This window comes from Bufo bufo, chromosome 2, assembly GCF_905171765.1.
Source record: "Bufo bufo chromosome 2, aBufBuf1.1, whole genome shotgun sequence".
NCBI classification, from domain to species: domain Eukaryota; kingdom Metazoa; phylum Chordata; class Amphibia; order Anura; family Bufonidae; genus Bufo; species Bufo bufo.
The window spans coordinates 447408342-447424054 of record NC_053390.1 but is presented as its reverse complement, the minus strand read 5'-3'; the positions used below and the strand labels follow the sequence as shown (position 1 = coordinate 447424054).

General features: G+C 45.3%; 1 protein-coding gene across 1 annotated transcript in view; it reads left to right on the top strand.

Moving 5' to 3' along the window:
- Positions 1 to 15713, top strand: part of MED16 (mediator complex subunit 16) — a 38170-nt gene that overhangs the window by 393 nt on the left and 22064 nt on the right. Inside the window, exons 2-7 of the mRNA XM_040417532.1 lie at positions 5359 to 5466; positions 7605 to 7774; positions 8005 to 8436; positions 9348 to 9453; positions 10449 to 10604; positions 10711 to 10919. Coding sequence (XP_040273466.1) covers positions 5359 to 5466; positions 7605 to 7774; positions 8005 to 8436; positions 9348 to 9453; positions 10449 to 10604; positions 10711 to 10919 — 1181 coding nt within the window. The remainder of the gene's footprint in view (positions 1 to 5358; positions 5467 to 7604; positions 7775 to 8004; positions 8437 to 9347; positions 9454 to 10448; positions 10605 to 10710; positions 10920 to 15713) is intronic.

Sequence of the window (15713 nt, the reverse complement as noted above, 5' to 3'; positions counted from 1 at the left end):
GGCTGGTTTTGGGGGGAAGGGACTGCTGCCGTTGTTTGCAGGGGCTTGTCTATATGGAAGGGATGTCCCCCAGTTATTGACCAGCCCATAATTTTCTAAAAGGGGTTATCCTGAAACCGGATCAATCTGTGAAAAGGAGTCACTGGGGGAGGGGAGCCACTCTAGGGTCAATTCACATGTCCGTAAGTGTTTTCCAGTCCGCAAATTGCGGATCAGCAAAACACTGATATCGACCGTGGGCCAAACATGGAAATTCACTGTTGTGGACAAGAATAGGACACCTATCTTTTTTGCAGGGCTGCGGAACGGAAGTACTGATGTGGACAACACGCAGTGCGCTGTCGGCATCTTTTGCGGCCTTATTGAAATGAATGGGTCCGTAACGGACCCAGAACTACGGATGTGTGAATGGACCCTTAATTGGCGTCCTACAGGCGTGGAACGTCATCGCAAGCTACCTCCAGCTGCCTCTGGTGCATGCGTACTGACTAGTGTTGAGCGAACTTGTGTTTTAAAGGGGTTCTGCACTTTGTTTTAACTGATGATCTATCCTCTGGATAGATCATCAGCTTCTGATCGGCGGGGGTCCGACACCCGGGACCCCTGCTGATCAGCTGTTTGAGAAGGCAGCAGCGCCGCTGGCTCCTCACTGTTTACCGCAGGCCCAGTGACGTCATGACTAGTGTCACTGGCCTGGGCGGGGCTAAGCTCTGTTTACTTGAATGGAGCTTAGCCCCGCCCACGCTACTTGATACTAGTCGTGACGTCAGTGGGCCGGCAGTAAACAGTGAGAAGGCCCCGCCGCTGCTGCCTTCTCAAACAGCTGATCGGCGGGGGTCCCGGGTGTCGGACCCCCGCCGATCAGAAGCTGATGATCTATCCAGAGGATAGATCATCAGTTTAAAACAAAGTGCAGAACCCCTTTAAGTTCGGAGTCTAAAGTTCGGGTTATGGATTCTAAATTCCGTTATGCTCCGTGGTAGCGGAATCCATAACGCGATTCTTCGATAACCTGAACTTTAGACGCCAAATTTAAAACACAAGTTCGCTCAACACTAGTACTGACCATTACTTCATCTGTGTCGAGTGCTGATGGAGGTGTCTCGTGATGATAGACTTCCTTAAAGGGTTTCTGTCACCAGAATTAACCCTTTTAAACTAGCTGACATTAGCGATGTGCTAATGCAGTGCTCCAGACTAAAAAAAAATACCTAGTAGCCATTGGCTCCTGAAATGAAAAATTTAGGAGCCAAATTACATTTTTAGTCGCCAAATCGAAACAGAATCAAAATTTTGGTATCGTGACAACGCTGCGCCGATCAGATTGGCGTAGGGTTGTTTCGATACCAAAATTTTGATTCGCTTTCGTCACCATAAAAAAGTATTGCGATACTCAATACCACGCAAAAAAAAAAAAGCTGCGTGCATTTCGCATTTTATGAAACGTTCGGCCCATAATAGAACAGTCCTATCCTATTTTTTGGGGTGACAAGGTGACAAAAAAATGGCGAATGCTCACCGCATAGGAGATATTTTTTAATAATTTAATAGTTTGGACTTTTCGGACGCAGCGCTATGTATTATGTTTATTTATTTATTGTTTATATATTTTATATGTAAAATTGGGAAAGGGGGGATTTAAACTTAATAATTTTAGTGTTTTTTTTTTTTTTCTTACTATTAGCCCCCTTAGGGGCTGAAACCCTTGTCCTATTCACCCTTAGGCCCCTTTCACATGGGCGAGATTTCTGCGCGGGTGCAATGCGTGAGGTGAACGCATTGCACCCGCACTGAATCCGGACCCATTCACTTCTATGGGGCTGTGCACATGAGCGGTGATTTTCACGCATCACTTGTGCGTTGTGTGAAAATTGCAGCATGCTCTGTTGTGCGTTTTTCATGCAACGCAGGCCCCATAGAAGTTAATGGGGCTGGTTGAAAATCGCAAGCATCCGTAAGCAAGTGCGGATGCGGTGCGATTTTCACGCACGGTTGCTAGGATGAAAGTCTTTTCACTGTGTTATTTTCCCTTATTACATGGTTATAAGGGAAAATAATAGCATTCTTTAATACAGAATGCGAAGTAGAAGGTCAATATAATAAATATTATATACACCCCAGTATAATAAACATTGGTGGCGCAGTGCGCCCCCCAACACCCCAGTATAATAAACATTGGTGGCGCAGTGCGCCCCCCAACACCCCAGTATAATAAACATTGGTGGCGCAGTGCGCCCCCCAACACCCCAGTATAATAAACATTGGTGGCGCAGTGGGCAGTGCCAATGAGGGTTAAAAAATAAAAATAAAATTAACTCACCTCCTCCAATTGATCGCGTAGCTGCCGGTCTCCTGTTCTTTCTTCGGGACCTGTCAAAGGACCTGTGGTGACATCACTGTGCTCATCACATGGTACATCACATGATCCATCACCACACCATGGTTATTGACCATGTGATGAGCTCAGTGACGTCACCACAGGTCCTGAAGAAAGAACAGGAGATCGGCAGCTTCGCGATCAATTGGAGGATGTGAGTTAATTTTATTTTTAATTTTTTAACCCTCATTGGTACTGCCCACTGCACCACCAATGTTTATTATATTGGGGGGGGGGCGCACTGCGCAACCAATGTTTATTATACTGGGGGTGTTGGTGGGGGGGGCGCACTGCGCCACCAATGTTTATTATAATGGGGTGTTTGGGGGGGGGGGACGGGGCGCACTGCGCCACCAATGAAGATAACTGAGCTGTTAATACAAATACAGGAGGCGGCTGCCGGAATCAAATAGCCGACACCTGACCTCTATGACAGGGAGCTGCGATCCGCTGCAGTTAACCCCTCAGGTGCCGCACCTGAAGGGTTAACTGCCGCTGATCGCAGCTCCCTGTCATAGAGCTCGGGTGCCGGCTATTTGATTCCGGCACCCGCCTCCTGTATTTGTATTAACAGCTCAGTTATCTTCATTGGTGGCGCAGTGGCCACAGCCCCTCCTCCTCCCGTCTCTCTCTTCTTATTGGCGGCGGTAGCACAGGGGGAAGGAGAGACTACTTCTCCACTGCGCTGCTGAAATGAACATCTGCGGCGGGGCAGAGAACTATCATCTCCTGTGCCCGCCGCTGTATTCAACTGCAGAGCTGCGGTGGCTGGTCTAGTCGCAAATGGCGACAAGACTAAAAAGTCTTGTCGCCATTTGTAAATTCTAAGTCGCATTGGTGACCATTTTGGTCGCCATCTGGAGCCCTGTAATGTCAGCTGAACCTAACTAGTCTATTCCTACTGTTATGTATGCCCCCGTTACTGCAGAAATATAACTTTTATAATATGCTAATTAGCCTCTAGGTGCAAGGGGGGTGTTGCCCCTGCTCCCACCTCTGGCCACGCCTTGCTACACTAGATTGACAGGGCCAGGCAGCCTTCACCTCCAACTGCCGGCCCTGTGCGCTGGGGAAATCTCAAGCTTGTCAACCTTTTTCCTCTCCAGCCTTTAGTTTTCACTGCCCCTGCAGGCTGTTCTTCCGTACTTTCCCTGAAATCTGTCAGAAAGCCGCGCTAGCAGCTCCATCTGTAGCTTGTATCTCCAGTTCTCTAGCAGCTCATAACCAGTGAATTGTGATCACACCGCTACTTTCACACTCGCGCTTGGTGCGGATCCGTCATGGATCTGCACAGACAGATTCGTTCAGATAATAAAACGGTATGCATCCGTTCAGAACGGATCCGTTTGTATTATCTGTAACATAGCCAAGACGGATCAGTCTTGAACGCCACTGAAATCCAATGGAGGACGGATCCGTTTTCTATTGTGTCAGTGAAAACGGATCCGTCCCCATTGACTTACATTGTGTGCCAGGAGGGATCTGTTTGCCTCTGCATCGTCAGGCAGACACCAAAACGCTGCAGGCAATGTTTTGGTGTCCGCCTCCAAAGCGGACTGGAGATGGAACGGAGGCAAACTGATGCATTCTGAGCGGATCCTTTTCCATTCAGAATGCATTAGGGCAAAACTGATCTGTTTTGGACCGCTTGTGAGAGCCCTGAATGGATCTCACAAACGGAAAGCCAAAACATGAGTGTGAAAGTAGCCTTAGACTTCACCTTGTATGAGAGTTTATCTGCTGTCGGGGAACTAGAGATCAGAGCTGCAGACTGAACACTCTGGTAGATTTCACTGAAAAGCAGAGAGAACTGAAAGCTGTAGAAAAGAAAACGGTTAAAGACCAATTGGAAAATGATTTTTACCCAAATTAAGTAGAATGCAACAATAAAAAAATAAAAAAAAAGCCCCCAAAGTTGTCCATATCCTTTAAGCTGGCCATAACCGAGTAAGGCTACTTTCCCATTTTTTGTGGATCCATCATTGATCTGCAAAAACGCTTCCGTTACAATAATACAACGGCATGCATCCGTCATGAACGGATCCGGTTGAATTATGTCTTCTATAGCCATGACGGATCCGTCTTGAACACCATTGAAAGTCAATGGGGGACGGATCCGTTTTCTTTTGTCAGAGAAAACGGACTTGTCCCCATTCACTTACATTGTGTGTCGGGATGGACACATTTTGCTTTGCTCCGCACCACATCGCGGACAAAAAAAACACCGCTTGCAGCGTTATTGTGTCCGCGATGGGGAAGCAACGGAACGGAATGCATTTTGGAGCGCTCCGTTTTGTTCAGTTCAGTTTTGTCCACATTGACAGTGAATGGGAACAAAACAGAAGTGTTTTCTTCCGCTATTGAGATCCTATGACGGATCTCAATAGCGGAATTGAAACCGCTAGTGTGAAAGTAGTCTTAACAGTCAAACAATGCTCCTTCATCTGACAGCTATCTCTCCTAATCCTCAAACAAGCATGCCTATGTAGTGAATGGGGAGAGGGTGAAAAGCCGCTACAAGACTTCTCGGGCGTTGAAATCCAACATGCCGTTCCTTATTTTTTTTATGTCAGCCATTCGTGGAGAGTTTGGAGCCACCATACATATTAGATGGTAAACCAGACCCTCAAAAATTGGCGGGTTTGGCTGATACATATCTAGCCAGCTTAAAGGGGTTATCCGAGATTTTCTTTATCGATGAACCTCGCCGATCTGATATTGATGGCCTATCCTGAGGTTAGGTCGTCAATAAAATTCTCTTGGAAAACCCTTTTAAGGGACCTGATTTGTGCCTCCCTAGTGACCAAAACCAGAAGAATCTCATTGTGAGTAGGGGGTTACTGTGCTTGGTTTTGCTCAGGTACTTTAGTTTGCACGTCAGTCTTTGGAGCAAAATAAAGCAAGAAGTGATCCGTAAGGAAGATGGTCACAAATCTCCAACACTGTAAATGTATATTTAGTTGTCTTTTTTTCCATTGAAGATCTTACCCACATGATTCACATCCTGGATACAGAACACCCTTGGGACGTCTACTCCATTAATTCGGGCCACCAGGAAGTCATCACTAGCTTGGAGTGGGACCAGTCTGGTAAGGGATGACAAGATTTTGGTAACTTCAGTAGCTTTCAGTAACAATACTTGACTTGGTAAATGTATTAATTAGGGCTGCAACAAGTACTAGATTATATTGAGTAATTTGACACAAAAAAATCTTCGTTTGTGTCACGTGACAACGGAGCGGGAGTGAAGTGCTTGCTATTACTCCCGCTCCCTGGTCTCCGGCTGGCCCGCAATGCGCTCAGAATACTCCCCTTTCCCGCAGGGGCCTCCGGACACTCCCACAGCACGTCCATGGTCCCGCGCTGTACTGACCTTCTGACGTACGCCGTGACATCAGGCCCAGAGCAGCGCGGAACGATGGAGTGTCGGCGGCGCCCCTGCTGGAAACGTAAGTCTGACAGCCACTTCCCACGCAGTAATTATCACAGCTAATTACAGACTGTGCGACTGGATGGGGAGCTGAATTTTCATCACGTATCAGGCCTCTTTAATTGCTCTCAGGAGGTCAAGTGTGTGAACGGCATCCAAACCCCAATAAGACAGGCCGGTGATTGCACACAGGCTGAATAAAGGAAGATGGTAGAACAGCCAAGACAGACACTAGCACCCACTCCTCTGCTGTAACACTGCGCTTTATATATTACCCCAACATTTACTGCTGTACCTCCGCAAATACAGCTTAGGGTGCCGGAGAGGGGAGAAGTCCCGTGCACAGAGGGCAGAATGCCTGCTGAAGACATAGAGTAATACATGCCTCCTGTAACCTGCAGAAGGCATTATATCACCCCTATAGAGTAATACATACCTCCTGTAACCTGCAGGAGACATTATATCACCCCTATAGAGTAATACATACCTCCTGTAACCTGCAGAAGATATTATATCACCCCATATAGAGTAATATATACCTCCTGTAACCTGCAGAAGACATATCACCCCTATAGAGTAACATATACCTCCTGTAACCTGCAGGAGACATATCACCCCTATAGAGTAACATATACCTACTGTAACCTGCAGGAGACATTATCACACCATATAGAGTAATACATACCTCCTGTAACCTGCTGAAGGCATTAGATCACCCCATATAGAGTAATATATACCTCCTGTAACCTGCAGAAGACATTATATCACCCCTATAAAGGAACACATACCTCCTGTAACCTGCAGGAGACATTATATCACCCCTATAGAGTAATACATACCTCCTGTAACCTGCAGGAGACATTATATCACCCCTATAGAGTAATACATACCTCCTGTAACCTGCAGGAGACATTATATAACCCCATATAGAGTAATATATACCTCCTGTAACCTGCAGGAGACATTATATCACCCCATATAGAGTAATATATACCTCCTGTAACCTGCAGGAGACATTATATCACCCCTATAGAGTAATATATACCTACTGTAACCTGCAGGAGACATTATATCACCCCATATAGAGTAATATATACCTCCTGTAACCTGCAGGAGACATTATATCACCCCTATAAAGGAACACATACCTCCTGTAACCTGCAGGAGACATTATATCACCCCTATAGAGTAATACATACCTCCTGTAACCTGCAGGAGACATTATATCACCCCTATAGAGTAATACATACCTCCTGTAACCTGCAGGAGACATTATATCACCCCATATAGAGTAATATATACCTCCTGTAACCTGCAGGAGACATTATATCACCCCTATAGAGTAATATATACCTCCTGTAACCTGCAGGAGACATTATATCACCCCATATAGAGTAATATATACCTCCTGTAACCTGCAGGAGACATTATATCACCCCTATAGAGTAATACATACCTCCTGTAACCTGCAGAAGACATTATATCACCCCTATAGAGTAACAACTGGGGGAGCTGAAGGCACTGGGGGGGGGGGGGTCTAATAAGTTTTTATAAAGGAAAACAGTCTATTAATTTATTTTTTCTTATTAGATTAGTCGATTAATCGTAAAAATAATCGGTAGGATACTCGATTTCTCAAATAATCGTTTACTGCAGCCCTAGTATTAATCTGTAATTAATGGGACTTCTCACTGAAGTTTATGAGATTGTGAGTAGGTTCTATGCCAGAAGCTGGTCTACTGGAGATCACAAGCCAATGGATGCTTGAATAGATGATGTTTTTTTCCTCCTTCATAGGATCCCGCCTTCTTTCAGCTGATGCAGATGGGGTGATAAAATGTTGGGGTATGACTGACCACTTAGCAAATAGCTGGCAGAGCTTAGTGGGAAGTGAAGTTGATGGTGACCCTATTGTCGCACTCTCTTGGCTTCATAATGGGGTGAAATTGGCACTTCACGTGGAGAAGGTCAGTAATATAATTGTTTAGAATAGCATTTCTTCTGGGAGCGTAGTATTTCTTATGTCTTAAAAGGGTATTCCAGTAATGTGAGGTTATCCCTTATCCACAAGATAGGAAATAACTATTAGATCAGTAAGGGTCCTACCACCGATCTAATAGTGTGGATACGGGATAACGTCACATTTCTGGAATACCCCTTTAAATTATCATTATTTTGTCTTATTCTCTTTTACCAGTCTGGAGTTTCCAGTTTTGGCGAGAAATTTTCTCGTGTAAAGTTTTCCCCATCCCTCACCTTGTTTGGAGGCAAACCAATGGAAGGCTGGATCGCTGTTACTGTCAGTGGATTGGTGACTGTGTCTTTGCTAAAGCCCAATGGACAAGTGTTGACAGCCACAGAAAGCCTGTGCCGCCTTCGTTGCAGGGTGGCACTGGCTGACATTGCCTTCACAGGAGGTGGGAACATTGTAGTAGCCACATGCGATGGAAGCAGCACGTCCCCAATACAGTTCTATAAAGTCTGTGTGTCTGTTGTGAGTGAAAAGTGTAAAATCGACACCGAGATCCTTCCGTCCCTCTTCATGCGCTGCACCACAGATCCTGCACGCAAGGACAAGTTTCCCGCAGTGACACATCTCAAGTTCCTTGCTCGAGATATGTCTGAGCAGGTAAATGCAAAGTGTAGAAGGCTATGTACATACAAGTTGTTGTTTTCCTTCTAAAACTGAAGAAGCACAAAGGGAAACCAGTCAGACCATTTCCTTCATTTTATACTGGACTGGAGCTGATTGACCTCTACCTGTAACTGCTTCAGTAATCCACAAAGATGGCCTTACACACTCCAGTTCCTGAGTCCCGTGGAGCTCAGTCTGGTTTCCCTTATCTCAGGCACATTAGGGTCTATTCTATAGGAAGCATATTAAAGGGGTTTTCCAAGACTTGTATACTTCTCAGGATAGGTCATCAGTATCTGATTGGTAGGGGTCCGACACCTGGGACCCCTGCCGATCAGCTGTTTGAGAAGGCACCGGCACTCGTAGTAGCTCACCAAGCACATTGTATTGCAGTTTAGTTGGGGCCGATCTGTGCCTAGGCCACGTGACACATGAACGTGACATCACATGGCCTAGGAAAAGTTGAGGGAAGGCCTCAGCGCTCACAGGAACTGGTACCTTCTCAAACAGCTGATCAGGAGGGGTCCCGGGTGTTAGACTCCCACAATCAGTAAAAAACACTTGGAAAACCGCTTTAACCTTAGCATGCTAACATTTTTGCTTAGGTTTCTATATATTTCTGCTCTGTTTCTATGGTACACTGTTTAGAAAGTATAGCTTGTAATGGGTTGTGGTCTTTTAGAGGCAGATTGGTACATGCACTACGGGCTATATGTGTGTGGTGTTGTGTTTTTTCTTTTTTTTTTTTTTATTCTTCTAAATCAATAGGGGACAGTAAAGTTCCAAAATTCACCCATATCCCTTCCCTTCATCCTCTCCCTTTCCCTGGTGGAACTTAATGGGCGCATGTTTTCTTTGTGTGTATTCTGACAGTGCAGTAAAAATGTTGTCTTCTGTTTCGATAGGTGCTCCTTTGTGCCTCTAATCAGTGTTCCAGTGTAGCAGAGTGCTGGTCCCTGAGGAAAGAGGGGCTTCCTCTTAATAATATTTTCCAGCAGTTGTCCCCCGGTGGTAAGTAGTACTTCCATGAACTCTCTGTATAATGCCTTACACTGCATGAAGTATGCGGACATCTGAGCACCCTATCCATGTATCTCTTTGCTCGTATAACAGTTTGCAAGTCTGTCATATTCCGCTATAAAATTTAAAAAGGTTATACGAACTGATAGGTCATGAGTATCTGATCGGTGGGGGCTCCACAGAATATAAATGTCTGGGCCGGGCTCCTCTGTCCAGGGATTATGGAAACGGCCAAGCTCACTCAGCTACACGTTAATAACCCCTGTTCACTTCTTCAGAAGTTATGCAGATAGAGGAGCTTTGCACGAGGTTGGCTGTTTCTGTAATCTTGTCTGCCGCTGACTGCTGAACCCAGGTGGGGTGAGGATAGGGCAGTCTCAGGCCTTGTGGATGTGCCATAAATCGCACATCCAATGTGGGAATACACATCCAAAAAGTCACAAGGAATCCTTTAAGGGGTTGTCTCACTTCAGCAAATGGCATTTATCATGTAGAAAAAGTTAATACAAGGCACCTACTAATGTATTGTGATTGTCCATATTGCTTCCTTTGCTGGCTTCATTAATTTTTCCATAGCATTATACACTGCTTGTATCCACGGGTTACGACCACCCTGTAATCCAGCAGTGGTGGTCGTGCTTACACACTATAGGAAAAAGCATCTCTGGTGGCTGGGACCATAGGAGCGCATAGGCACGCATGCGCAGCAGCTCCTGTCTCAGCCACCCTCTATGTGCACTGCAGCGGTGGCCATGACCCCTGGAAACGAGCAGTGGATAATGTGATGGAAAAATGAATGAAGCCAGCAAAGGAGGCAATATGGACTATCACAATACATTAGTAAGTGCCTTGTATTAACTGCATCTACATGATAAATACCATTTACGGAAGTGAGACAACCCCATTTGGATTCCGCATCAGCTTTTTTTCAGCACGCAAAAACTCCATGTGAACATACCCTTATGCAATCTTCTTTTGTCTTGCAGTAAGTGATAAGCAACCAATGATCCTGAAGTGGCGGATATTGTCTGCTACCAATGAGCTAGAGCGCGTTTCTGCTGTGGCATTGCCCAAGTTACCCATTTCACTTACTAACACGGACATCAAAGTTGCGAATGACACAAAGTTCTATCCTGGTTTAGGTATGATATTCCTAATCGGGTTTCTTATATTGAAGATTTAGTGTGAGTTAGTATGGTATTTGTGGATGTACATCCTTTTCTAATTAGACTTCAATTTCATTTCCAGGTCTTGCCCTTGCATTCCACGATGGCAATGTGCATATTGTGCACAGACTGTCCCTACAGACAATGGCTGTCTTATTTGGTTCCTCTATGCGGCAATCTGAAGAACCCAGCTTAAAACGCCAGCGATCTCCTACCCCATGTGTACACTTTAAGGCTTTACAGATGTCTTGGACCTCTCTCGCTTTAGTTGGCTTGGACACTCAGGGAAAGGTTGGTAGACAGAAAATATGAAACACTAATGCAGTATAAGGCCTCATGCACACGACCGTTGTTCTGGTCCACATCCGAGCCGCAGTTTTTGTGGCTCGGGTGCGGAACCGTTCACTTCAATGGGGCCGCAAAAGATGCGGACAGCACTCCATGTGCAAAAAACGGAACGGCCGTGTGCATGAGGCCTAAGCATGCAACCACACGAGACAACTCTGCTGCTCAATTTTCATCACAGAAATTCAGCAGCGGCTTTCTCTGAAATACACCATCAGAAAAGGGCTGGTAAAAATAAAGTGCCACTGTAGCACTGTGTCCTTATTGAATGATCGATGGCATCGTTTATGCTAGACTGTGGTCTGAACAACAGCTGCATTTATGCTAGACTGAGGACTGACCAGCAGCAATGATTATGCTAGGGCTGGGCGATTTAATCTAAATTAATTTCTTTCATAGCAGTGTGTCATCACAGCCTGTATATAGAAACATAGACTGTGTCGGCAGATAAGAACCATTTGGCCCATCTAGTCTGCCCAATATACTGAATACTATGAATAGTCCCTGGCCCTATCTTATATGAAGGATGGCCTTATGCCTATCCCATGCATGCTTAAACTCCTCCACTGTATTTGCAGCTACCACTTCTGCAGGAAGGCTATTCCATGCATCCACTACTCTCTCAGTAAAGTAATACTTCCCGATATTACTTTTAAACCTTTGCCCCTCTAATTTAAAACTATGTCCTCTTGTAGCAGTTTTTCTTCTTGTAAATCTTCTCTCCTCTTTTACCTTGTTGATTCCCTTTATGTATTTAAAAGTTTCTATCATATCCCCTCTGTCTCGTCTTTCTTCCAAGCTATACATGTTAAGGTCCTTTAAGCTTTCCTGGTAAGTTTTATCCTGCAATCCATGTACTAGTTTAGTAGCTCTTCTCTGAACTCTCTCCAAAGTATCAATATCCTTCTGGAGATATGGTCTCCAGTACTGAGCACAATACTCCAAATGAGGTCTCACTAGTGCTCTGTAGAGCGGCATGAGCAACTCCCTCTTTCTACTGGTAATGCCTCTCCCTATACACCCAAGCATTCTGCTAGCATTTCCTGCTGCTCTATGACATTGTCTGCCTACCTTTTAAAGGGGTTCTCCACTTTCATTTAACTGATGATCTATCCTCTGGATAGATCATCAGCTTCTGATCGGCGGGGGTCCGACACCCGGGACCCCCGCCGATCAGCTGTTTGAGAAGGCAGTAGCGCCGCGGCCTTCTCACTGTTTACCGCCGGCCCACTGACGTCACGACTAGTATCAACTAGCGTGGGCGCGGCTAAGCTCTGTTCACTTGAATGGACATCAGTGGGCAGGCGGCCCGGCGGTAAACAGTGAGAAGGCCGCGCCGCTGCTGGAGCGCCGCTGCCTTCTCAAACAGCTGATCGGCGGGGGTCCCGGGTGTCGGACCCCCGCCGATCAGAAGTTTGTGATCTATCCAGAGGATAGATCATCCGTTAAATGTAAGTGCAGAACCCCTTTAAGTCTTCTGAAATAATGATCCCTAAATCCCTTTCCTCAGATACTGAGGTTAGGACTGTATCACTGATTTTATATTCTGCTCTTGGGTTTTTACGTCCCAGGTGCATTATCTTGCACTTATCAACATTAAATTTTAGTTGCCAGATTTTTGACCATTCCTCTAGTTTTCCTAAATCCTTTTCCATTTGGTGTATCCCTCTAGGAATATCAATATACTCTTCATTCCTAGCAGCCTGAGCCATTAATCCTGGTGTGGGCTGCTGGGACTAAAGAGATCACCCCCCTCCCCTTCCCTCAGGCTGTGCTGATACAGTCCTTCAGATCACTGCTGGAGCTGGGCTCCTGCTATCACAGCCAGGTACGAGATAACTTAGATTCCGGACACTTAAAGGGGTTATCTGGGAATTTGATATTGATCACCTCTTCTCAGGATCATCTCAAATCGTCGAGATCAGATCAGGGGCAGCGACTCCTGATCAACTATTCAAAGAGTACGCAGCACGCCTTGAGCACTTAGGCCTCCTCATAGGCCAGTAAAGTCACCATACATGGGTCTTGTGACCTAGGCGCAGCTCAGTCCCATTCAAGTGAATGGGCCAGAGCTGCAGTACCGAGAACAGCCGCTATACAATGTTGTGCGCTGTGCTTGGTAAGCTGTGAGAAGGCTGCGGCGCTCACTGAAGCTCCAGTGAGCGTAGCAGCCACTTCAAACTGCTGATCGGTGGTGGTCCCAGGGGTAAGTCCCCTGCCAATCTGATACTGATGACCTATCCTGAGGCTAGGCCATCAATATCTAATTCCCAGATAAACCCTTTAACTCCCCAGATGCCACGATTAGTAGCAACCATTGCATCTAGGCAGTTATACAGAGGGTTTTTACGATGTCAGCCCCCTGCGAACACAACCGCAGGGGGCCGATGCATTGCCATGGCAGTCAGGGTCCTACACAAAGGCCCCTAGGCCTGGCCTGACTGTATGAATAATAAACTGTGCAGGCAGAAGCAGCCTAATAGACTGCCTGATAGGCTATAATGGTATGCAAAATATACCACTGCATTATCAAAGCCATGTCCCCTAGTGAGAGTAAAAAAATTAAGGTTAGTAAACTATTTTTTCCATAAAAAGTATTTATTTTGTAAACGTGGTAACAAATGCACACATCTAGGGTCCAACAGAACACATATAATAATATAGATAACACGTTATTCACACCACCCAAGAACAATGAAAAAAACGAAACACAAAAGGTAGCGGAATTGTTCCCAACCGCCCCCCAGTAAGTTCCATGTATGCCAAAATGGCACTAAACCCCCATCTCATCCCACAGAATACCTTCTGACCTTTGGAATGCAAAGACATAAAAATGTTTCATGCAAAAGTCGTGAAAAGCATATAAAAATACTCCTATTTGGTAATCGTACTGACAGATACTAAAGGTAATGTTATGTCACACAGTGAATTTTGTAAATTTAAAGAGGACCTTTGACCAGAATAAAGTATCTAAACTGACTATACAGACGTGTAGAGCGGCGCCCAGGGATCCCCCTGCACTTACTGTTATCCCCGGGCGCCTCTCCGGTTATAGCCTCCGGTATGTTCATAGTTAGGCTCCACCCAGGGGAACCTGCCGGCGTCTCTTTCTCCTATGCTGTAGCGCTGGCCAATCGCAGCGCTCAGCTCATAGCCTGAGCGCTGTGATTGGCCAGCGCTACAGCATAGGAGAAGGAGACCGCGGCAGGTTCCCCTGGGTGGAGCCTAACTATAAACATACCGGAGGCTATAACCGGAGAACGGAGCGGCGCCTGGGGATAACAGTAAGTGCAGGGGGATCCCTGGGCGCCGTTCTACACGTCTGTATAGTCAGTTTAGATACTTTATTCTGGTGAAAGGTCTTCTTTAAAGTGCAAAAATAGCTTTTTTTTTTTTTTTTTTTTTTTTTTTTTTTTTCGGTACTGCACGTCAAAAAATAAAAGTTAATCAATAAGGCCTCTTTCACACTACCGTATGGCTTTTTCAGTGTTTTGCAGTCTGTTTTTCACAGATCCGTTGTGTTTCCGTTTCCATTCCGTTTTTCCATTCCGTTTTTCCGTCAGGCAAATACAGTATACAGTGATTACATAGAAAAAATTGGGCTGGGCATAAAATTTTAAATACACGGTTCTGCAAAAACGGAACGGATGCGGTAGACATACGGATGCATTTCCGTATGTGTTCCTTTTTTTTTTTGAGGACCCATTGACTTGAATGGAGCCACGGAACGTGATTTGCGGGCAATAATAGGACATGTTCTATCTTTCAACGGGATGGAAATACAGAAACGGAATGCATACGGTGTACATTCAGTTTTTTTTTGCGCAATCATTGAAATGAATGGTTCCGTATACGGAACGCAAAAAACGGCCCGTAAACGGGGGAAAAAAAAGAGGCAAAGTATGCAAGAGGCTTAACTTGTATGTACACTAAAATGTCACTGGAAACTGTAATATGACAGAAAAATAAGTTATCGCCAAAAAAATATACAAATTGAGAAAAATTGATGATTGTCCTTAAACTGAAAATAATCAGGATTTTTTATATATATATATTTTTTTTTGCAAAATCGCCCAGCCCTGGGTTATGCCAGACTGTGGACTGACTGGTGGCGACATCCACACTAGTCCATTTGTTTAGCAGTGATATTTTTTGTATAATACAAGGGAATGGGTCTGGTCCAGAGTTTGGGCCTGCAGGACTCTAGTTATGCCATAGAGTTCAGTTTATAGTTCACCTCAAAACTAGTTAGGTGACAATAACTTGACTTCGTATTCAGTGTTTCAGCTTGTCACATTTTATCACCGGATCCAGGCACTTTCTGGCATAAATGCCGGGTTTCGGCTGGACAAATACCTCTGCATGTAGCGCTGTTTTGTCGGATCAGGCTGCTGGATCATCTCTAACGGAGATGTGAACGCAGCCTAAAAGCTTGCCGCAGCTTACTATTAGGGGTGCACCGAAATGAAAATTCTGGTCCGAAACCGAAACCGAAAATTCAGGATGCCCTTGACCGAAAACCGAAACCGAAACCGAAACTGCCTTTTTGCCCAAATACTTTTAAAATACTTTTTTTTTAATGATTTTATTAATAATTCTTTTTCATGAATGAAATTCATCTGTGGGTGGCGCTGTTATGGAGAGGGGGATCTGTGGGTGGCGCTGTTATGGAGAGGGGGATCTGTGGGTGGCTCTGTTATGGAGAGGGGGATCTGTGGGTGGCGCTGTTATGGAGAGGGG